At 48.2% G+C, this 22,381-nt stretch overlaps 1 protein-coding gene across 1 annotated transcript; it reads left to right on the forward strand.

Moving 5' to 3' along the window:
* Positions 1-234: 234 nt before the first annotated feature.
* Positions 235-21,597, forward strand: UBL4A (ubiquitin like 4A). Its single transcript, XM_085629921.1, has 4 exons — positions 235-530; positions 7,138-7,243; positions 7,924-8,126; positions 21,381-21,597. The coding sequence occupies exons 1-4, from the start codon at positions 483-485 to the stop codon at positions 21,489-21,491; spliced, it is 468 nt and encodes a 155-aa protein (XP_085486047.1). The 5' UTR covers positions 235-482; the 3' UTR covers positions 21,492-21,597.
* Positions 21,598-22,381: the final 784 nt, after the last annotated feature.

Consider the following 22,381-nt stretch of genomic DNA (forward strand, 5'->3'; position numbering starts at 1 on the left):
TTCCAAATCCCCCTTTTACAGAAGCTCTCGCTAAAGCGCTGGCTCAGGCGAGACCTAAAAAAATCTTTAAAGGGGCGTGTCTTCGAAGTACCTATGCCACAGCATGCTCTACGGGGCCTCTGTCCCTGTCACCTCTCTATGGTCAGAGTGTACATTCTGTGCCTGACTCTCTGTTCTATGGTTAACACGGTCCGCTCTACAGGGCCTATGTTTACACTCTATCCGTGTCTCCTCTCTATGGTCTGAGTGTACATTCCGTGCCTGGCTCTTTGCTCTAGGGTTTCCACCGGTGGCTCCATAGTGCCTAGTTTTACGCTCTGTCCCTGCTTCATCTCTATGGTCAGAGCGTACACTCTGGCTCTCCTGTCTATGGTTTCGGTATACACTCTACCCCTGCCGCGCCTCTCTCTCTATTGTTTGCGTGTACTCTCTGCCCCGGGAGCGCTCTATGGCTGCCGCTGTTCTCGGTGTTGTCTCCCGTGATGATTCTGACGGTGAAAGCGCTGCAGGGAGAGGAGGCCCGTCTGCAGGTACGGGGGCTGGGTGCCTGTTGTACCGGGGAAGGGTCTGCTGGGTGCGCTGGCGGTGCGGTATATGTCCAACACAAGAGAGTGGGATCCATGTATTGTACAGGTGGGGTCGGGGCTTTCTGTGCAGCACGGGGGAGGGGGGCTTTCTGTGCAGCACGGGGGGGGCGGCTTTTTGTGCAGCACGGGGGGGGCGGCTTTCTGTGCATCACTCGGGAGCTTTCTGTGCAGCAGGGGAGAGGTGGGGTCTGTATGTCTAACGCAAGAGAGGAGGGGTGTATCTACAGCACAGGTGAGGGTGGTCTGCATCTGAAGCACTGGAAGGAAGGGGGTTGTAGGTGACACAACTGGGGAGGATCTGTACATACACTGGTGACGCGGATCTGTACACACACTGATCTGTACATACACTGGTGACGGGGATCTGTAAATACACCGTTGACGGGGATCTGTAACCCACTAACTAGGATCTGTACACCGTTGACGGGGCTCTGTAACCCACTAACTAGGATCTGTACACCGCTGACGGGGGTCTGTACATACACTGCTGATGGGGATCTGTACAACTGCAACAAATGATGGACGGAATGCTGAATGATTCAAACATTCTCCCCCAGTCTAGAGATCTGGGTTAATCCATCGTTTTTTGCCCACTACACCACCCCAGTTTGGACCCAGCCATATGCAAATCAGTCTTGACCCTGTGCCTCATGGGAACAGTCCAGACCGAGCTGCCAAGCCAGGTCCTCCCTGGACTGGAAACCAGCATCCTGGGACCCGTTTCTGGGTATTACCCTTCATCAGCCAGGCTAGCTTGAATCCAGTGGCACAGTGAGCAAGGGACCCACATCTGGGCATATCCGTCCCACTTAGGGTGAAAAGTGTAACTGTACATACGCCGCTGACGGGGGATCCGCGCGTACGCCGCTGACGGGGGATCCGTTTTCCTAGCACTAGGCAGTGGGGAATTCGTGCAGCACACAGTATGTGTGTGCAGCACACGGTTTGTGTGTGCTTGTCTTTGCAGCACTGTAGGGGTGTCCATGGCCAGCACTGGTGGGACGGGAGAGGCTTCTTTTAGTGTGGCATAAGAGGAGAGGGATCCGGAGGTAGAGTGTTCTGTACTTTCACTGGATAGGTGTGGTCTGGTTGTCCAGTACTGAAGGAATGGAGTGTTAATGTAATGTAATGAGGTGCTTATGTAGCGCTCTATCACTCGCCGGGTATCCTGGCGCTTAAAAAGGAGAGTCCCCACCAGAAGTTAATAGGGGCAGCCGAAGTGTGACACAGGAAGGGAGGAAAAGAGAGATAATATCAGAGGGAAAAATTACTCCAGCCTAGGGAATAAAAACGTTTTCAACTTTTTCCTGAAAACCATAAGACTTTGGACCTGACGTAGATCCAAAGGGAGAGTGTTCCATAGCTGAGAAGCAACGGCAGAGAAGGATCTGCCACCTGTTCTGGACCGCCTGAACCTGACTACATTCATCAGAAATGCAGAAGCAGAACGACGGTTTCTAGTTGGAGAATACCAGCTGAATTTTCTTTGCAGGTTCTTAGGGCTCATTCCATGAGCTGCCCTAAAGACAGTGCATAGAGCTTTAAATTGAATTCGCTGGTGGATCGGCAGCCAATGCAAATCTCGCAAGGCTAATGTGGTTGAGGTCTCTCACTGCCTATTTAAAGCGAGTTTCGCTGCAATGGCCTGTATTCTGTACAGCTTCCCGATAAGGGTGTTAGGCGCACCCAGATATAGAGAGTTGCAATAATCAAGTCTGCTGAGAATTACGCATCTCACAACCTGCGTTCTAGCAGCGTTAGGCAAGAAAGGGAGGATCTTTCTCAGCACTCTGATTAGCGAGAAGCAAGTGCCAACCGTTTTGTTAACCTGAGAATTCAGTTGGAGATCCTGATCCACCATCATCCCCAGATTGCGTACTGTGCTAGAAGGGGTAATTGGTGCGCCAGTAGGGGACAGCCGAAAGATCGGTAAAACAGGCTGATCAGATCTTCTGGAAGAACACAGGACCACTTCCGTTTTAGAGCTGTTAAATTGTAACCAGTTCTTCTTAAGCCACTTCGTGGTGCTAGTCATACACTCGTGAAATCTTTCCAAGGAAATGGAATCATTCCCTTCCAAGGAAAACACGAGCTGGGTATCATCCGCGTAATTCACCACCTCCACTCCAAAAGATCCAATAAGCGGAATGAGAGGCTGCAAATAGATGTTAAAGAGCACAGGACTAATCCCTGAGCCCTGCGGGACCCCCTGTCGTAAGGAAGACTTGTTAGCGGAGAACGGCTGAAGGCACACTGTCTGTGTCCTGTCTGTTCGATAAGAACAAAGCCAGTCAAGGGTGCGACCGGTCACACCCTGGTCTTTAAGTCTCTTCAACAGTATACCGTGGTTTACAGTGTCAAAAGCTGCTGACATGTCCAACAGCACCAAGATCACTGACTGGCCACTGTCTGCCCGCATCCTCATATCATCAAGCATGGTAACAAGTGCTGTTTCAGTACCGTGCTTGGGCTGAAAGCCAAAATGCATCTCGTCAAGGAGCGAATACTCCTCAAGATACTGGGATAGAGAGTTACTGACGATGCGTTCCAGAATTTTAACAGGATATGGCAATAAACAAATTGGCCGATAGTTGGCCACACACCCGGGGTCAAGCATGGTTTTTTTTAGAAGAGGGGTCACAACTGCTTCCTTCCAATTTTTAGGGACCTCCCCCGTACTCAAGGATAGACCACAGATCTGTCGTAAATAGGGAAAGAGCTCGGCCCCGTATTCCTTCCAGATTCTGTGGGGAAGGGAGTCCAGGGGAGACCCAGAGGAGACACTCCTGGCTAAGGTATCAAATGTTTCCTCGTCCGGAATGCGAAAGCAATCCAAAGTATGCTGGCAGTGTTTTAAAATGGTAGGGTTGGTGGGCTTAGAGCCTGGTGATGGCAGAGAACACTGCTCAGCATTGGACAACTGAGGATCAGGTTCTTCCACCGCTGTTGGTGGATCAAAATCCCTAACTATCTTGTCGATTTTATCCTCCTGATAGGAAGCTGACTCATCGCCTAAAGCTTGAGTAACAGGAATTTTGTTATTGGCACAGTCAGGACTCTTTACTAAGCTGAATATAGCTTTGGTGCTATTAGCTGCTAGAAGAATGGTATTAGCAAAATACTCAGCTTTAGTGTTTTTGTACAGCTTAAGTTGATTCTTAAAAGTATTTTTGTCTGAATCACTATATCCCTTTCTCCAGGCTTTTTCAGCCACTTTACAACCCATCCTGAGTGCTCGCAATTCCTCGTTAAACCAGGGGGCTGAGGGTTCCTCTCTCTTTTTTAGCTTCTTTGCAGGAATATGCTTATCAAGCCTGTCTCGGATCTGCACACAGTGGAATTGGTAATTCCAGTCCACCGACCTACCGGGGGCCAGGCTGTCTGTCATTCCAATGCAAGGAATTTTTAAGCTTACTCAATGTGGCCCATTCTCTGCCAGCCGATATTGTCTCTGATAGATTTTACAACACACATTAGGCAGAGTAAGCCTAAAATTTACCAGACTATGATCAGTCCAGCACAGTGGTAGAACATCTGTAATTGTAGCCATGTTGGAATTAGCAAACAGTAGATCTAATATATGTTCACCCTGGTGCGTAGGTTGCAACACCAGATGGAGCATATTGAAACTTGCGAAGCTTCCGACAATTCCTTAAGCACCGTATCCAGCGGGCCATCAGCCCACAAGTTGAAATCACCCAGGATTATCAGTTTAGAGTGTGCTAAGGCCAGGTTACACACCACATCAATCAGGGCAGAGCACTTGGAGTTAGGTCCTCCTGGGGGTCTGTAGCAAAGCATACCGGTTAATAGATGACCGTGAGCTTCCCTTAAGGAAAACCCCAGGAGTTCAAACCCTTCGGCCTCATCTAATTCAAGAGGGGTGAAGTTCCATTTATCTTTGAAGATTACTCCCAACCCTCCTCCTCTCCCTGATATACGGGGTTTGTGAAAAACATTATACCCAGGGGGGCAAGCAAGTCCTAGTTAAACTAAAGAATCAGTGCGGGTCCAGGTTTCTGAGATAAAAAGTACGTCCAGGTCGTGACATTCCAGCAGGATGTGTATTTCCTGAAAGTGTTTAACTAGTTACCTGGCATTCACAAGACTGCACATTATCCAATCAGCGAGCCATCAGTACGCGAGGCCTGGTCCCCTCCCTCCCAGCCTTAACCCCTACCTCGGACTTCTGCCCACCAAGCCTCATAAGTTGGTCCTTGGAATAGCAAACACTAGCAGGGCGTGGGGGCTGGGAGAGCGATCCGCCAGCATGACTGGCACTGTGCACGGTCAGTGCGCAGACGGGCTTGCCTCTGGTGCTCCATCGGCGCGCGAGCGCTGCGCGCTTGCATGGGTCTCCCTTTTAAAGAGGGAAGGATCGTTATTGCGCTAGAATGCTAGAGCGCCAACCAAAATGGCGCTCACCCGGTGCCTCAACAGGAAGTGAGAGAAAGAAGACACACCGGCTAGAGCGTCTACAGGAAGTGAGGGAAAAAAGACACACCGGCTAGAACGTCTACAGGGATCCAGCACACTCAAGACAATGGCAGGTAAATTTTAAAAGCAGCATAAAAAAACGATTCCCAGCAGCAGTCCCCCCCCCAAAGTAGTGCAAATAGCAAAAATAAGATCAGTGTCTGTCACTGAAGAGGTATGTATGTGTTACTTCGGAGGTGTGAGGGGCAGCATTTCTCTGGCAAATCATTCATCTTACAGTGACCATTTAATGTTTCCTTTGATGCCATAGATCATGTTGCACAGTGTGCTATCCATGGTATGAAGTATTAAAAAAAAAAAGCTACCTGAGGAGCGGGTGAGGCTAAATACATGTGACCCCTGAGCATGGCCCTTCTATTGTCTCCTCAGCCAGTCAGGCCCTAATCACAGTGGGTCTCCTTTGATATTTGTGTCCCCTCCTATTTGAAGGGTCTGTAAGGTTCACATATAACTTTCAGGGCGAGATTCAAAGGTGGAAACGGAATGCAAAAACCATCTGTGTGCATCAACTCTCCACTTTGTTATACCAGATTTCTGTCTCTGAAGTTATTGTGGGTACAGAGACTGCCTTTACCTACAAGTGCCCTGCTGACCAGTGGCAATGGGGGCTGCAATAGACCCGGCTGTTGCCTCTGCCTGACACGCTGTGAGCCTCAAAGTGCCTCACCTGAAGTCTTGGAGAGGCTTTAGAATTGTACTCTTGTGGTAGATTGGAACTTAAAAGACTAAAGTCAGCAGGTAAAATGTTTGACCAGGACAAATCTGGCTAGGGTATCCGACCCGTGCTCCATCTTGGTCAGGGTTATATTGTGCCTAAGGTCCTCTGCTACCGCAACCATTGACTATGCTCTGCTGGCACCAGGGAAATGCCATTCAGTGCCGGTGGCAGGCAATCTATAATTCCCGCACAGATGTCATGTTAATTTGCATAGCGCACTAATCACCTGAGACGATATTCAGGCGATGGAGAAGATCAGGTTTCGGTAAGTGGTGAACAGTGGAGGATTTCTTTTTGGTGTCTGTATTTTGGCATGGATTGATCTGTTGGTGGGTCTGCTGTGCCACTCATGCCACTGTAATACGTGAGGTGTTTTGTAAGGGGTGCTGTTTTATTGTGATATTCTTAGGGTAGGGTGGCTGATCTAGGTGGTACTGTAGACATGGTATGAAGTGTTGGGGGCTGTGATGGAAGAACTAAGGTTCTACTTGAGGCACAGGGTGACGGCAGGTGCCCCATGTTCAGGTAGTGGTGGTGACAAGGAGTGGATGCTGATTTGCATGAAATGCTTCCTTTGAAATGTGCTGCCATTAGTACTCATGCCTTTGGTGTGGGGCCCTTGTGTGGTCGGGGAGTAGTGGCCTTCAGCCCATCTCCTGGCTCAAATACCATTCAGAGCTATGAGGATTTTTGGGACCCGTTTTAAAGTCACTCATGTTACTCTGTCGATGGAAAGAACCTTGGATTCATGGTTGGTGATAGGAGTTGTACCATGGGTGTCCCTTAAAGTCACGTGTCTGTGGTACGTTGCCACCACCTACTCGCGTAAAGGTACATTGTTATGGCATTGACATTGAACTGTAAGCCCTGCGGATGGGTTCCTTAACCGCTGCATTCCTGCCACTCACTTTCGTGAGAGCTATGTGTTCTCATGCTTCGCTCTGTATTTAAGTAGTCGTTGATATGACACATGCTTGCTTTTTCATGAATGTAACATGCCAGGATCGTTCTACTTATATCTGCTAGTGTAGCTCTTCTAAAGCCACGCATGGGCATGAACTGAATCGGGGACTCTTGTTTTCTTTTGGTGACCAGACTGAGGGACTGTGTGTAGGGGCGTGCTTCTTTCTTGGGATGTTTGCTCGCTGGCCAAGTGCTGGCTCTGTTGCCCACGGCAGAGCAGGCACCAAAGAAAATAAGCCTCAAAGTGGACCATGCCTGATCTTTCCCTTTCTTGGATGCTGAGAGCTCAGAAGGGGTTGCATGGGTGTGTGTGTGTGTGTGTGCACTTCAGATGAGTTCGTTCTGACTAGGTTCTGCACTCTGCCCTTACAGGTTTCACAGGAGGACCGGATCTCCACAGTGAAGAAGCTGGTGGCTGAGAAGCTCAAGGTCCCGGTCAGTCAGCAGCGTCTCCTCTACAAGGGCAAGGCACTAGCAGGTACAGGGCATGTTGCTTGGGTTAAATGTGAACGCACATATACCACACTTTGAACCCCCACGCTCACCGTTAGCTTTATTACTTCATTCCGTCAGAGGACCAGAATGTTCTAGCCATTGGCACAGATAAAGTCTTTAGTTTTTCCAGGCTGGAAATCCTTGCAGTAATTTTTGCCCCGAACTGTATGAAATACCACTACCATCACGTGATTCATGAAAACAGATAAGCCTGTTCTAAGTCTGTCATTCTTTCCTCTTTTTGTCGGTGCTTGCATGCCCTGTCCAGAGTATGTACTGCCTAAACACATGATTGGATTGAAGTCTTCCCTCCTTGCTTTCTTGTGAATGTTTCTTTACTTGTCTGCTTCTCTTGCATATGAGCAGCTCCTTTCATGCCTCCTCGTGAATGTTTCTCTACCTGTCTGCTTCTCTTGCAGATGAGCAGCTCCTGTCTTGCCTCCTGCTGAATGTTTCTCTACCTGTCTGCTTATCTTGTAGATGAGCAGCTCCTGTCCTGCCTTCTGTTGAATGCTTCTCTACCTGTCTGCTTCTCTTGCAGAGGAGCAGCTCCTGTCCTGCCTCATGTTGAATGTTTCCCTACCTGTCTGCTTCTCTTTCAGATGAGCAGCTCCTGTCCTGCCTTCTGTTGAATGTTTCTCTACCTGTCTGCTTTTCTTGCAGATGAGCAGCGACTCTCTGATTACTCCATCGGCCCAGACTCCAAGTTGAACCTGGTGGTGAAGCTGACCGAGAGACCGTCCCCTGAGGAGCCACCTAAGGGGATGTCCCCCCAGCCGCGTGGCGTCTGGCTACTTTTGTCTCAGGTGCTGGCCAGACACTTCAGTACGTCTGACGCAGAGAAGATTCTGGAATATCTGCAGAAGGTGAGAGTGGGCATCTGATAGCGTGGGTGATACCTCTGAGATGTATCCTGTGCCTTCTGCTCGCTCTGCTCAAACTGTCAGTGTAACAGTAGGCGCAGCTTTAACCGATACCTCCCAAGGGAGATTTGAACATGCTCACCAGGAGCAGCCAGCGTTCGACATGTAGGTCACCACCTTCAGTTCTTCTTTAAAATAAGCAAAATGCTGTGGACTCCTTTGTAAACTTCCCTTCCAGCTTTCCTTATATGTGCCTTGTTGCATCTTCAAGGGCATGTGAATGGCGACATTCATGCTGAGATGAGGTCCTGCAACCCTGTGGGGAGCACTTGTGCTGGTTTAAGTAAATCCACTTCACTAGTGGGACGGTAGGGGTGCTGAACAGGTCCGAGTTCAGAGTCCAAAGCAAATTTAATGGAGTATTTCCAGGTCTATCCCTGCTAGTTGTGGCTCAACCAGCAGGATTCCCTCACCTCCCCATACAAAATAGTAAAGTTGGAAAACAAAAAGATACAATTCCAAAAATAACAAAGTGAAAAATACAATGTAATGATTGCTATTACACCACGATGATCACATTTGACAACCGGGATCCGAGTTAAACATTTACAAATTAAAGACCAAGATGGATCAAGAAGTTTTCCGGTCGAAAATGGCCAGATTCGCAGAATTAGGCCATTTGCAAAAGGAAAAATACTTTTTTGTATGCATCATTCTCAAATTGCGAGTCGCCAACATGTTACATAATCACAGTTTGGAATTGATAATACATACCAAGTCGATATTGGGATGGGGCGTGTTTGGAGCGTCTTTTCCTAATACCGAATTGTAGTGGTATATAAGAATGTTTAGCAACCGTGTTGTCTTAGTTAGACTAGCAGGGAGGTGACTTTAGCAAGTCGATTTGCTAATATTTTAGCATAGATTTTCCCGTCTCAATTAACAAGGGAAGATGGTCGATAGGACCCCGGGAGATCAAAGGGTTTTTCCTTCTTTTTAAACACAACAATATTAGCCTCATCCTAGGATCCCGGCACACCCCCAGTTTTAGCTGCTTGAAATATGGCCATCATGTCCATTTTGAAATCCTGAAAAAAGGTCCTGTAGACCTCCGAGGGGAGCCGCCTTACCAGTAGTCATGCTATTTATAACCAGTTCCAATTCATCTATAGTGATAGGGCGAGCCAAAATCCCTGCTTCCTCTTGGTCCAACCGCTCTAATATTTAGTCTTGAAGCCCCAAATCCCTAGTGTGTCGCCCAGCCTCCTGTTCTGTATATACTCTTTATAAAAACTATGGAAGATCTTTAAGATCTCCTGGGGATCATGTACCACATTACCCAAAGCATTCTTCATGCCATCTATTCTTTGTGCAGCCTCTTTTGAGTGAAGTTTTTGAGCTAAACAGCGCCCAATGGCTTCACCATGCTCATAGCGATAATTTTTGTGCAGCTGATATTTTAATGCAATCTCCTTACTCCATAACAGAATGATATTAGCCTTACATCTAGCGACATTGGTCTGTAGATCCGTAATATTTTTATCCGCCGAAATCCCAAGTGCAAGATTTTTTTCAGCTGCTTTGAGCTTACCATATAATTCCTGAACAGCTAACTTAGCTTGCTTTTGTTCATGCAATCCGTAACTCAGAGCTTCCCCTCTAAAACCAGCTTTAAGGGCATCCCAGACGACCCCACATGACGTGGAGTGCCGGTTGTTTTGGAATAAATCCTTAATCCAAACCTTCATGTGGTCAACAAAGATATCCAAAAGGAGCTTCCTTTCAAATGTAAAAACCCTTGGAGGTAAGCATGTACCTAGTGTAGGGATATCCAACACTACCGGCGCGTGGTCAGAAGTGTTCCTAGGGAAAACTTGTATCTTAACTCCTGTAAGTAAAAGAAGGGATACAAAAAAATAATCAAGTCGCACTAGCTTACTATGCGGGTGAGAGTAAAACGTGAACCCCGGATCTAGCTCATGGAGCGTCCACCGACATCAATCAGGCCATGATCAGTCAGCAGGTGGAACAATGCCTTAAAAACCCTAGGTTTCCTACCTTTATAGTTGTGGATGCCAGGTTGGAGTTCCCTACCAACCAAGTTAATATTAAAATCCCCGCAAAGTACAAGTGGGGTGGGCCACAGAGCAAGTTCCAGATTTAGCTGCTCGAGGACTGGGCCCTCATCAAAGTTGGAACCATATAATGTGCGTACCGCGAACTTAACCCCCCCCCCCATGATACATTCCAGAATGGCCCAGCGACCTTGTTTGTCCACTAAGACTCGTCCTGTGTGGCTAACACTGCAACCCCTTCCCCCCCCGCCGAGTCATTGTCGATTGCTGTGAGGCTGCCAAGACCACATAACCCAATTCTGTTAAAAAATGACTGCGTCCCCTACAGTATAAAACCCATCCCCATCTCTTCAACAAGGCTTTAGGACCTATGGTCCCTGTGATGACAAGCTCCCGCCACCCCCCACACAACTGTGAACCACCCTATGCACAACATAGTGAAGCAGTGAAACACCAAACACCCTACTACATAATACAAACAATAGAAATGCCAAGAGAATGATATTTATACATGTAAACAAGAACAGCGTAGGGTGCATAAGAACAGGAAAAAGAAAGGAAGTAAACAAGCAGAGAATATACCCCCGCCCCCAGCCAAAAGTAGAGAGTAGAGAAAGGGAGATTGCAAATGCAGACGAGAGTAGCACTAGTTTATACATAATTAGTCACAATAAACAATGTCAGTAACCTGAAACAACTGCCTTTGCCTCACAGAGATTATAAAACCTCTTTCGCCTGCACCTCAGAGATAAAGAATCAGGTGTGTTCTTTACATAGCACTTTTAGTTTAGCTGAGTTTAAGAGAAAAGCTTGTGCCCCTTTGGCCTGAAATGGTGCGATAAGCTGACGTAGCTGCTAGTGATTTTCTACGGACTGGTGGCAGAAGTCTGGCCTAACTAAGAACTATACCCCTTATCCTGCCCTCTTTTTATCAGGGCGTGCCAACTCGAATACAGCTTCCCGGGCAAGAAAATTGAGAGATATCACAGTTTTATACCTGGCAGGTGGACGGTGAATCATATCAGCAGGGTAGTGACCTTATTTGACATTGCACAGGCTGAATCCAGGGACCTGGGACTGATCCTGCTTGACGCCGAAAAGGCATTCGATCATGTCGCTTGGGTTTCCTTTGGGGGGTCCTACAGCAGATGGGGTTCGGCCAGGGGTATATCCAGCCTTTACGGGTTTTATATCGATCTCCCGTGGCTAAGATTTGTTCAATGGGGCACGAATCTGAACCACTACAGATCTTCAGAGGCACGAGGCAGGGTTGTCCCTGCTGCTCTTCACTCTGTACATCAACCCTTTTTTAAATATGTTGGAGAGAAGTGCCCGGATCAAACCTTTACTTGTTGGGATCGTTTCTGTGTCCTCGCATATGCTGACGACATAGCGATTGTAACTTCTGATCCTGACGCCGCTCTCCCAGAAATTGACCATTTGGCATATAGGTTTGGCTCTGCTTCAGGTTATAAGTTGAACATGGCCAAAACACAGATCATCTTACGAATCAAATTCTGGTTATTGATTCTAGAGTAGTCAATGAGGTCACATACTTGGGAGTTACGATCAGGGTGTGTTTAAAAGAGCTGTTCGGGGCTAACTGTGGGGCTATTATAGTCCAAGTGAAGCAACAATTGGAGAGGTGGGATTGCCTACACCTCTCCTGGTGGAAAGATCTAATGTTCTTAAAATTAATATATTGCCCAAAATCCTGTACTTTTTCAGATCAGTTCAGTTGGAAATATCTTGTGGGCAACTTCAACATCTACAGTCACTTTGTGCTAGATTCTTGTGGGCCCCGGGGAAACCACGCAGAGCGTCACACTTCATGACTCTTCCTCGGGATAGAGGAGGGTGGTCTGTCACCGACTTTGCATTCTATTATTATGCCATTATATTATTGAATATCCGTATACTACTGAGAAGTGAACAATCTGGCCGAGGCCCCTTCTTTATATCAGATGTGTAGGAGAGTAGGATCTGCTTCTTATGGTTACCCCCCCTTTTTTCTAATGTTTCACTGTTTTCCACTTTGACTGGGATCCTGCTATTCAGGACCCCAGTCTATCTATCTGCTTTCTCCTCTAAATTGATTGTATGTACTTTAGGTACACTCCAGATTGGATTCTGTGGCACCCTTATCAGTCCCTAGTATGTGGTACACTATGTACCCAGGGCATAGGTACCCCAGAGGCCTCCCAGGGGCTGAAGCGTGTATTGTGCCACCCCTGAGAGGCCATTCAAAATGACACCACAGGTCTGCTACTGCAGCCTGTGTAAGGTGGTGCATGCACCCCATGCTTCTATATAGGTTCCCTATATCTATTCTAAATCACTGCACATATAAACCTATCAGTCACCCCTGTGGCAGGCCTTATCAATCCTGAAGGCAGGGTGCTGGGTTTTATGTGAGAGGGTGCCCCTGCATGAGCAGAGCCCCTCTGCAGCCTTCGGAACCTATTTTCCGGGGTTGTCTGTGATGCAGCCAACCATATATATTTAAGTGCATTATAACCTTGCGGTAAATGCTAACTTTAAAACAGCTGCTTAGAAACATGTCGTGTTTGGTGACAATCACCTTGGAATCATACATCCCCACCAGAAACAGAGCTAGTCCAACCCCTTCCCTGGGTATAAAGTGGGAGGTGGGTTACCGAGTATCTCTGAGGTCGATCTGCTCTCAGCAATCCTGCGACCAGTATCCCTCGTGGGGACCGTGCAAATCGAACCCCTGTGCACTGTGTACCTTTGCAGCAGCATATGCTTTTTGGCGATCCCTGAGGCTGTGCTTTGGACTACGTGTAGTCCCGACCCCGAGCAGTATCTCCATCGAAGATCTCCGGCCTCCACTCCACGAGGGCTCTGTGGGCTGGTGCTTTATGATTCAGCCCGAGTTCCCTTTGCGGTCCATTGGCCTGTTGGTCCTGGCAAGGATCACTTTGATTTTCCTCCGGCTTCCCTGGTTGCTCCAGATGTGCCCTGACTCCCCTTAGCTTGGAGAGTCTCATGGACCTTGCTGGTCCACACCGTAACCTGTTTCCTCTGCCCGCGTGGGTTGCCTTTGCCAAGGCTTGTTGGTGTTAATCCAGACACTGACCCCTCAGCACTCGACACCCTTCGTGGGACAGCTCACCTCCGGACTTTGGTCGTCGTCGTCGTCTCCTGGTCCCCGTGGCTGCAGAGTCCAGCATCTTCAGCTGGTGGTGACCCTCTCACACCCCAAGCTAAAGCCCTCCAACCTGCGAGACTGCCTCTCCACCGTCCATCAATGGATGGGCGACTCTGACCTAAAGCTCAACGGGTCAAAAACAGAGATCCTTCTCCTCGGTCACAAAACTTCGAGTCTCCCCCCTAACATCTGGCCCGCCTGTATGGGTGACCCCCCCTCCCCTAAGACAGAGGTTAAGAGTCTGGGAGTGTGGCTGGAGACAGATCTCACCTTTAGGACACAGGCGAGGAAAACAGCCGGCATCTGCTATGGGCTACTTAGATCATGCAGAAAGGTGCTCCCCCTACTACCATTCCAGTCCCGCCTCCTGCTAATTCAAGGCCTAGTGCTAGCAAGGCTAGATTATAGCAACGCTATCTACCTCGGGGCGCCGGAAGCCACCTTCCAAATACTTCAAAAAACCCAAAATGCCGCAGCCCGCCTGCTCACAGACACCCCAGCAAGAACATCGGCCAAACCTGCCCTGAGAAAACTTCACTGGCTCCCCGTGAGGGAAAGAGTCGCGTTCAAGGCCCTCTGCCTGGCACACAAGGTCCTGCACGACGCTGGTCCCCCCATTCTGAGCACTTGGATCACTCCATACAGACCGCCGAGAGCGCTCCGGTCTGAACAGGAAAACCTTATCGTTGTCCCTAGGGTGAAGAAAACCCGCATCGGCGGCCGCAGATTTTCGGTAAACACGGCCAGAAAATGGAACGCTCTACCGTCAAACCTCAGAGCTGAACCAAACCTCCTACGATTTAGTAAGTCCCTGAAAACCCTCCTTTTTCCCTGATTTATGCGAAGCTTCCCTGTGCCCCCCCCTTAGGAGTCCGAGGTTTCAGCGCTGGGATACTCGAGGGTGACTACGCGCTCTATAAAAACCTAAAAAAAATAAATAAATAAATCTTCACACCTGAAGCACCCGACATCAGTGGACATTCGTCTATCGAGCCCCTGGTCACCCTGAAGTGATCCAGACTCTGTCCCCTCTGCTTTCAGGTTCTTCTCACCTCGGATCCAAGCTTGGAGTCTACCACACACCTTTCATCATCCCGGCAGCAGCACTTCTTCGCATCACGCCATTGAAAACGACGAGGGTTTCCGACACCACTTGACCCCTATGCACCCGACTCCTCTGGGATAGGTACCTCAGTACTCACATGGGTGCTGGCCTTAGAACCTTCTATTTTCCAAAGGGTTTGCTTGATGTCCTCTCCGAAGTGTCCTTAAACTGTGTAATTTTCCAACTGCGACTTTCCCATAGAGTTGTACGGAGCTCGCGTCTGTATTCCCACACTGCACCCGTCCTCTGTGGGCTCCCTGTGGCACTCCTTTGGGTGGTTCCTTGGGGTCCCAGCGATGCTACGTGCTCTAGGCACTGTGTCTAGTGAAGTCGTTGTTGTTGTACCATTTTTAGGTCGAGGGACCGTCCGGTCTGCCGAAGGCAGAACCGGAGATCTTATGTTTCTTAGAGTGGCTATTTAGCCCGCCTCTCTTTTTGCCTCTCCTCCATTGGCTGGCTTCCTAAACGGAGGCCAGCCATTGGAGGAGAGAGCCGTCCCTCCAAATAGGCTCCGTCTTTTTCAGATTCGGGGGCGTGTTCCGTGCTCTTCTTTCCACCTTTTTTTTAGGCGTGTTTTTCTCTCCTCCAGCCAATGGCAAGAGGAGAGAAAAAGAAACACGCCCCCGAATCTGAAACCGCCGCTGCGTTTCTCCGAGGCATTTCTGCTTCGCCTCGGAGAAAGGCGGTGGTGTGCTTGTTTTCCAGCTGTACGTGTCCCACATAAGTGTGCCTTGAAAGCACTTACAAAACGTTTAGAAGGCTTTGCGCTGGCCTGCACTGGTGGGTAAATAGTGACAAGCCTTAAGTAAACTGAGCAAGCGCTAGATGCGTGCGATGCCCTGTGAACTTAGTGTCCTCTCCAGTGTGATTGCTCACTCCTGTCCTGCACTGCGAGGCGGCTCCGGCGCGGATCATTAGACAGAGCTGTGGTCACCTCGTCCCCGGGGCGCTGGCCACGGAGGGCATGATCGAGAGCCTGGGGGTTTACTTTCAGAAAGGCTATGGAGCTCGTGGAGACGAGCAGGATTGCTTCCGGCAGAGCCCCCCAGCCTGTCTGTATGCGCAGACACAGCCCATCTGCGGGGGAGTGCCTCTGGGGGCAGCCTGCGTCAGCGGGGGCAGGGACGCTATAAGCTGGCACTTGGCTCGCGGCCTCCCACTCCACAGCCTCAGGCTATGCCTCTGACCCTGGCACGCAGTGTTTGCACGGCACTGTGTACCCCGAGATGCGGATTGCCAAGGACCAGCAGCCCCAGCAAAGCAGATGCGAAGCTCCGTACACAGATGAGCACTGCCCGGCCGCCACTCACCACACTATCACACAGTCGCCTCTCACCTATCTGACACACAGCCGGCACTCACCTCACTGTGACACAGTCGCCCCTCACCTATCTGACACACAGCCGCCACTCACCTCACTGTCATAAGCTGGCACTTGGCTCGCGGCCTCCCACTCCACAGCCTCAGGCTATGCCTCTGACCCTGGCACGCAGTGTTCGCACGGCACTGTGTACCCCTAGATGCGGATTGCCAAGGACCAGCAGCCCCAGCAAAGCAGATGCGAAGCTCCGTACACAGATGAGCACTGCCCGGCCGCCACTCACCTCACTATCACACAGTCGCCCCTCACCTATCTGACACACAGCCGCCACTCACCTCACTGTCACACAGTCGCCCCTCACCTATATGACACACAGCCGCCACTCACCTCACTGTCACACAGCCGCCACTCACTTAACTGACACACGGCTAACATTCACCCCACTACTCCCGGCGGAGCATTCACCTCACAGCCACGCAATCCTCAATCAGTTCACTGACACACAGTCCTTATTCTCCTTACTGCCATGTAGCCACCGGTTACCGTACACCTCCACTCACCACACTGAGGGTGTGAATTAACGGCTAGAGCGGCCGACTTTGACCCTGGGAAACCAGGTTCGAGACTGGTGGAGGCTCAAGCATCCTGTGATTCTGGGCAAATCACGTAATCTCACCTTGCCTGAAAAACATGAATGTGTACGTCTGTAATGCGCTCCGATGTCGAGTTAGTGCTATGTAAAACAGAAACAACAAAAATCTGTCCTACAACTATCTAAGCTCACTCCTTCGGAGCCACCACTGGCATCCCTGCCATGCAGCCCTCACTCACATCACCGCCTTAGTCTTTACTCATCTTACCACCACAGAGTATTCACTCACCTTACCTGCACACATCCATTACTCATTTCAATGGCACGCCGTCGCAGACCCCACTCGCCCCACTTTGTATTGCAGTCACCACGCACCTCACTTACACACAGCCACCCCACCTCACCGCCATGCAGTCAAAACTCACATTGTTGCCTAACAGCTACTACTCGCCACAAACCATCACTCACCTCACCGCCACGCAGCTTTCTAATGTGGTTAAAGAGGGACGCTCAGAGCACAAGTACGCGATTGTTAGATTTTAAAATTTCCTATTGACAACTGCACATTTTAAAATATGAAAGATTGGAATTATATTTAAAAATAAAATATGTCCCAATACAACCAATTAAACAGTAAGACACCTCACTCTCTAGCTCACAACCTCACAACTTCAATCTCTCTCACTCACTACCTCAATCACTCTATCTCACTAACTCACTTTCACTCTCTCTTTCACTACCTCTCTCTCTATCTCACTACATCACAACATCACTATATGCTTATATATCACTACCTCACAACATCCCTCTCCCTCACTACCTCACTCTCTCTATCTCACTACCTCACTCTCTATCTACCTCACTCTCTATCTACCTCACTCTATCTCACTACCTCAGTCTCTATCTACCTCACTCTCTCTCACTACCTCACTCTCTATTTCAATACCTCACTCTCTCTCTCTGCTAATGCAATAGGTATCACATATGCAAAAAGAAAAAGCTAATGCCAATAGAAATGACAATGCCATTTATTTAGGGATACAAAAATGATAAAAATATAATGAGCAATACCAATAGCTCTACCTATAATATTGCCGAGACCATTGCATTGTAAATGCTTGTTTAGTATATGGTTTGGTCTCCCCCAGGAGCCTGCTGTGTATTGTGCTATTTACTGTCGTTCTATTGATTTAAGTATTGTGTGCTTTGTGTTCTAATCTCGTATAGAAATTAGTAAAGAGTGTTTAGTAATAAATATATATATTTTATATAGCACTTGTGTGGTTCTCCTTTCATTTGGTTACTCGGGAGGTTCTGATCTGGTAAAACAAGCTGCTTTACATTCCTTCAAGACTTAGCCTGAAGGCTGCTCTCCATAGCTACCACTAGGATAGCTTTCATAAAGGTTGTCTTTAACCTAGCACCATAAAGGTTGTTTGGACTGGTACAGGGTGCCAACTTTAATTAGTGGACAGCATATACCAGGCCAACTTCTCACAAGATGGTCTTAGGGACCGAGGTTAAAAACTTTCTGTTTAAAAGGATGGAAGGCAGCTACTATAAAAAAAAATTAAAATCTTTGAGTGCGGCCCTCAAGGTGTGGAAAACAGTGCAAAAAAACCTGCAGATTGAAGGGCTGTCGTTTTATACACCCACCTCTGATGTAGGGATACTCCCTTCGATTTTCTGGAATCAGTTGGTCGATAATTGGAGACTCAAAGGCATCATGCAAATCGGTGATTTTTATGAGGATGGGAGTCTGTGTTCTTCTTTTTCAATCTTGGCGAAGAAGTATCAGTTGCCTTAATTTTTTAAGTTTATGCAAATAAGCTATTTTTTTTTTTATTAGGCAAGTGACAAATTACGATTAAACCACATAAGTTGGTAGAGGCTATTAGACGCCAGGATAAAATGGGGGCACTATATAAAGTGTTGTTAGCTTCTAGGATGAACGATCTTGACAAGCAAAATCCTAAATGGGGAAATCGTGTGGAAGAACAGTGTGTGTCCCTGGAGCAATCGATCGACATAGCAGGGAAAGAATTTCTTGCGGCGAATTCAAAAGCCCAGCATTTCAAAACATTGTTTAATTTGTACCACACTCCTGCAAAGATGTTGAAATGGGGCGAAGTTAATGATGGGAAATGCTTTCAGGGTGGCGCAGACACTGCTGACATGGTGCATATTTTTTATTCATGCGCAAAATTGACATATTTTATCGAATCTATTGAAAGGTTCTTGTCAGAAGTCACAGGAGTTTGTATCAAGATCTCAGTCTCTATGATGCTTCTAGGGATCCGGGCAGATCTACGGCAAGGGCTGCCGATTGTATACATTTCGGTACTTCATTTTTATAGCCACGGCAGTTGCACAGTTGTGTGTGTCATCTATATGGTTACAGCCGGATGCTCCATCTTTTGAAATGTGGCGTGCAAGGTTCTTTAGTACCTTCAATAGGGAGTTCAGCCTGTACTCTGTTAAGGGGCTAAGACATAAACTCGGTAAGCATATATGAGGGCCGATGATTGATCATATGACTGACTTAAATTTATTCATGTCAAGGGGAACATGAATGTCACTGTTGTGATCCAAGATATGTATGTAGTTACTTATTCTTGTTCCTCTGGATTGCAATAAAAAAAAATGTTTAGTGACCAAAATGACCATTCTACCACCTACTTCAAGTAGGTGGTAACCCATTCGCAAACCAGAAGGGGGGTCCCCAAGGGCAGGCCCAGACTGGTAACCGCAACCAGCCCTCGCAGGTTGCTGCTGATCCGGCCCTGGGAGCAGGGGCGGTTTGGAGTGGGGTGGGTGGTGCTCCTGCTTTTGTTATAGGGGGCCGATATTGCATCAAAACTGGTCCCCAGTGCCAAAAGCGGACCCCCCTGGGCACAAAACCGGCCCCCACCCCTCCGGCCCACTGGGGAAATGCCCGGTACCCGCTACTGCCAGTCGGGCCCTGGGCATCTCCTCAGCCAGGGTAAGGCGGTGACCTCTGTGCAGCTGTTCGTGTTATTTATTGCATTAGCACCAACTTATAGCAGACAAATGTGAACATTTTCCATGTTCTGAGTCCTCCTTTCTTCTCATATTTTTTAAATATTGACCGGAAAGACGTTTGAGGTGGCGGCGGTGGGCCTTTCTGCGTATGAGCCCCCCGTTTAAACAGCCCTTCTTTGGACCATCTGTATCTCTTTTGCCTGCTATCTCAGGGTAGGATAGGTGTAGCTGTAACCCCCACATGCTCTGTATGCAGGGTTCCACGCGCATTCTTTTTGTGTGTGCAAAGTGGAATATATGCAGTGGCATAACTATTGTTTCTGCTACAGGTACAGTCAGGACTAGAGTTGTGATTGGCCCACTGATCCTTAGTTAATGGCTATCCTTTGCTGCTTAAACAGGTGGGAAGAAGAGAGAGGGGTGCTGGCATTAGCACGATGTGGTTGTTGCCACAGCACTGGATCTATGAACTGTTAAGAGCAGTGACCCTCATCAGTGGAACCTTTTGTTTGCTATAACTCCACCATCTGCAGCAGTCCGGCCCCTTGCTTGACTCACCCAGGGAATTATGGGTCTAGGTTGGATGCAGGGATAGAGTTCAGAACCCCATTGTTAATTATGGCACAGAGGATATTTCAGCAGAGTGACTGTGAGTGTGGACTGCTTTAGTTTTTAGAACCCTTTGAATATTGCCCTCATAAGGAAGCTTGTCACACAAGGAAGCAGCCCGCAGCAGGAAGACTCAGGGCAGTACAAATACCCATGGCTCGCACCTCTCTACAGTGTCGCGCCTAGCTCCTCCCCTTTCCCCTAGGGTTGGCTGCGCATACACATTTGCAAAGCTAATAGATCTTGCTTTTATAACGCGAGTGTTGACCTTGACACTGTTTATCTGTATTGTTTATGAAAAGCAAAAGAAAAAAACATTTCAAAATATGGGAGGATAAGCAAACACATAAGTCATGGCATCTTAAAATTTTATATTAAATTCAGTGTTTTCATTCTTTATTTAAATAGCATGGTCTATTTTTCTCTGAACCTATTTAAAAAATAATGAGGACGTAAATGTGTGCCAGGGCATAATTTCTTTTGCACAAGATTCAGATATTTGCTTGCCTGAAGTAGCCCAGGGCGCAAATGTTTGGGCCTTCAGGAGAAGTGTAATGCTATGTACACCTTCTGATTCAGATGCCAGCTGAGTGAGTGCAGCAGATGGCCCTTTCCCCAGAATCATATTAGCCTTTGTATGGCAAAGCTTGCGCTTTCAGGCACCTTGTGGAATGCAGGAGCTAAAAAAGAAGCAACCCATAGAGCCCGCTCTTTGGCCCTACCATAGCTAAAATATTCCAGTTTCTGTGCTTTTACAAACCTCCACAAATGGTGGATCATGAAGGATTACCAAAGTGTAGAGAGAGAAGCTATACCTGTAATCAGGACATCACATTGCGTGGTTAGCCAGCCCCTCACACACCCTGTTGCTGCCTCATCGTCTGGTCTCATCCTAGTGCCTAAAAACCAGGATGGGCTCCACCATATTCCAGGGAGCACTTTGGATAATTGTTCTTGCCAGGGTTTTAGATTAAAGAGCGCCAAGGCATCCCTTTTATTTACCGTGTTCCAGGTATGATTGAAAATTAGGGGGGTGTCTTTGGGGGTAATGGTTCTACCCCCTGTCTGTAAGATTATCTAAGCTGCAACTGCGTACTTTGGACCACTGCTCCCAGCTTTAATTTACCAAACCAGACGCATGTTGACATATTGCAGTCGTTGTATTGATACATTTTCCCTGCAAAATCATAGGGGGTGAGGAAACCTGACAACTAGACCCATCTCTGCTGACCCTCCAAAGAAAGGTGCACAGGCAGATGTCCAGGTGCCCTCGATAGAGATGGATTGTGTGGGCTCGTGTTCTAACTAAACGTAGAGTTGACCAATATCTGAATATCCCTCCCCTGTTGACCCTGCTGCTTTATTTTTCTCCTTCTGCAGGATTACGAGCGAAGCCTTCGCCTGCTCAGCCTGGATGACATTGAGCGCTTGGCAACGCGCCTACTGCACCCCCAGATGCTAGAAGCCATGGAGATGGGTTTCCTGGACTAACCACTGGCAAAATCATGCTGTGAGGGGGACGGGTCTTGGTACCTCAAAAGGAGGGCTTGCTGGGGCCACTGTGTAACTTGAACATTAAATGCTGTTTCTGGGCACATATTTTCGTTCCGCTTCCTGATTCAGTGTGGTCGTTGGCCATGCTGAGGGGTCGGCTGATCATCCCAGGGCTTGAGGCAGATAATTACAGCTCAGTGTGGTCCTGTTATGCGTCTTGTGGTTTTCTGATGTCACTCTTGAATATCTTTGGGCCTCAAACCACAGCTGCTGGAAAGCCATTCCTCGTGCTTGCTTGTATCAGTTATGGATGATGCTGGGGTGGAGAGGAGGTACGAATACCAGTAAAATAAAGCGCTAAGGAGACAAGCCAGTATTAGACGCGAGCTAGCCTTGATCACAATCCATTGCTTCGTGGAATGCTGCCGGGTGGGGTCCCTCGCCTGCCAAGTCATCGATTCTGCTCCAAATCATATACGACTTCCAAAGGTGCCATCCTGGAGCTTTTTGGAGCTCCCATCCTTCTGGGAAATCACCTGATGTCACTGTGGGCTCTGTCAAGCGAGGACGACTCTTGTATTTGTAAAGGGGTCTGGGTGCAGTATGGCTGTCGCAAGCAGACAGTAAATATGGGAGTTGGAGGTCAGTTTGGTTGGCAAGGAGGGCATGTAGAGCCTAACGTTTTAGTTGTTATATCTAGACATATATGTAAGTCGGTGAGGATGGATCGAGAGACAGAAAACAAAAATACAGGGTCACCATTGATACCGACCAGCAAACGAGGGTGATGGTCAGGGTCCTGTTGTGCCGAAAGGAGCTGTTCAATTTGAATCAGTAAATTTGAGAGAATGAGGGATGTCTGCGTGCTGTCATCTTCGTCCGGAGTC

Source organism: Triturus cristatus, chromosome 10 (genome assembly GCF_964204655.1).
Source record: "Triturus cristatus chromosome 10, aTriCri1.1, whole genome shotgun sequence".
NCBI classification, from domain to species: Eukaryota; Metazoa; Chordata; class Amphibia; order Caudata; family Salamandridae; genus Triturus; species Triturus cristatus.

Coding starts and splice junctions, on each gene's coding strand:
- UBL4A (XM_085629921.1), top strand. CDS start 483: ATGATTCTGACGGTGAAAGCGCTGCAGGGAGAGGAGGCCCGTCTGCAG. Junction 531..7,137: donor GAGAGGAGGCCCGTCTGCAG/GTACGGGGGCTG, acceptor CTGCCCTTACAG/GTTTCACAGGAGGACCGGAT. Junction 8,127..21,380: donor TTCTGGAATATCTGCAGAAG/GTGAGAGTGGGC, acceptor CTCCTTCTGCAG/GATTACGAGCGAAGCCTTCG.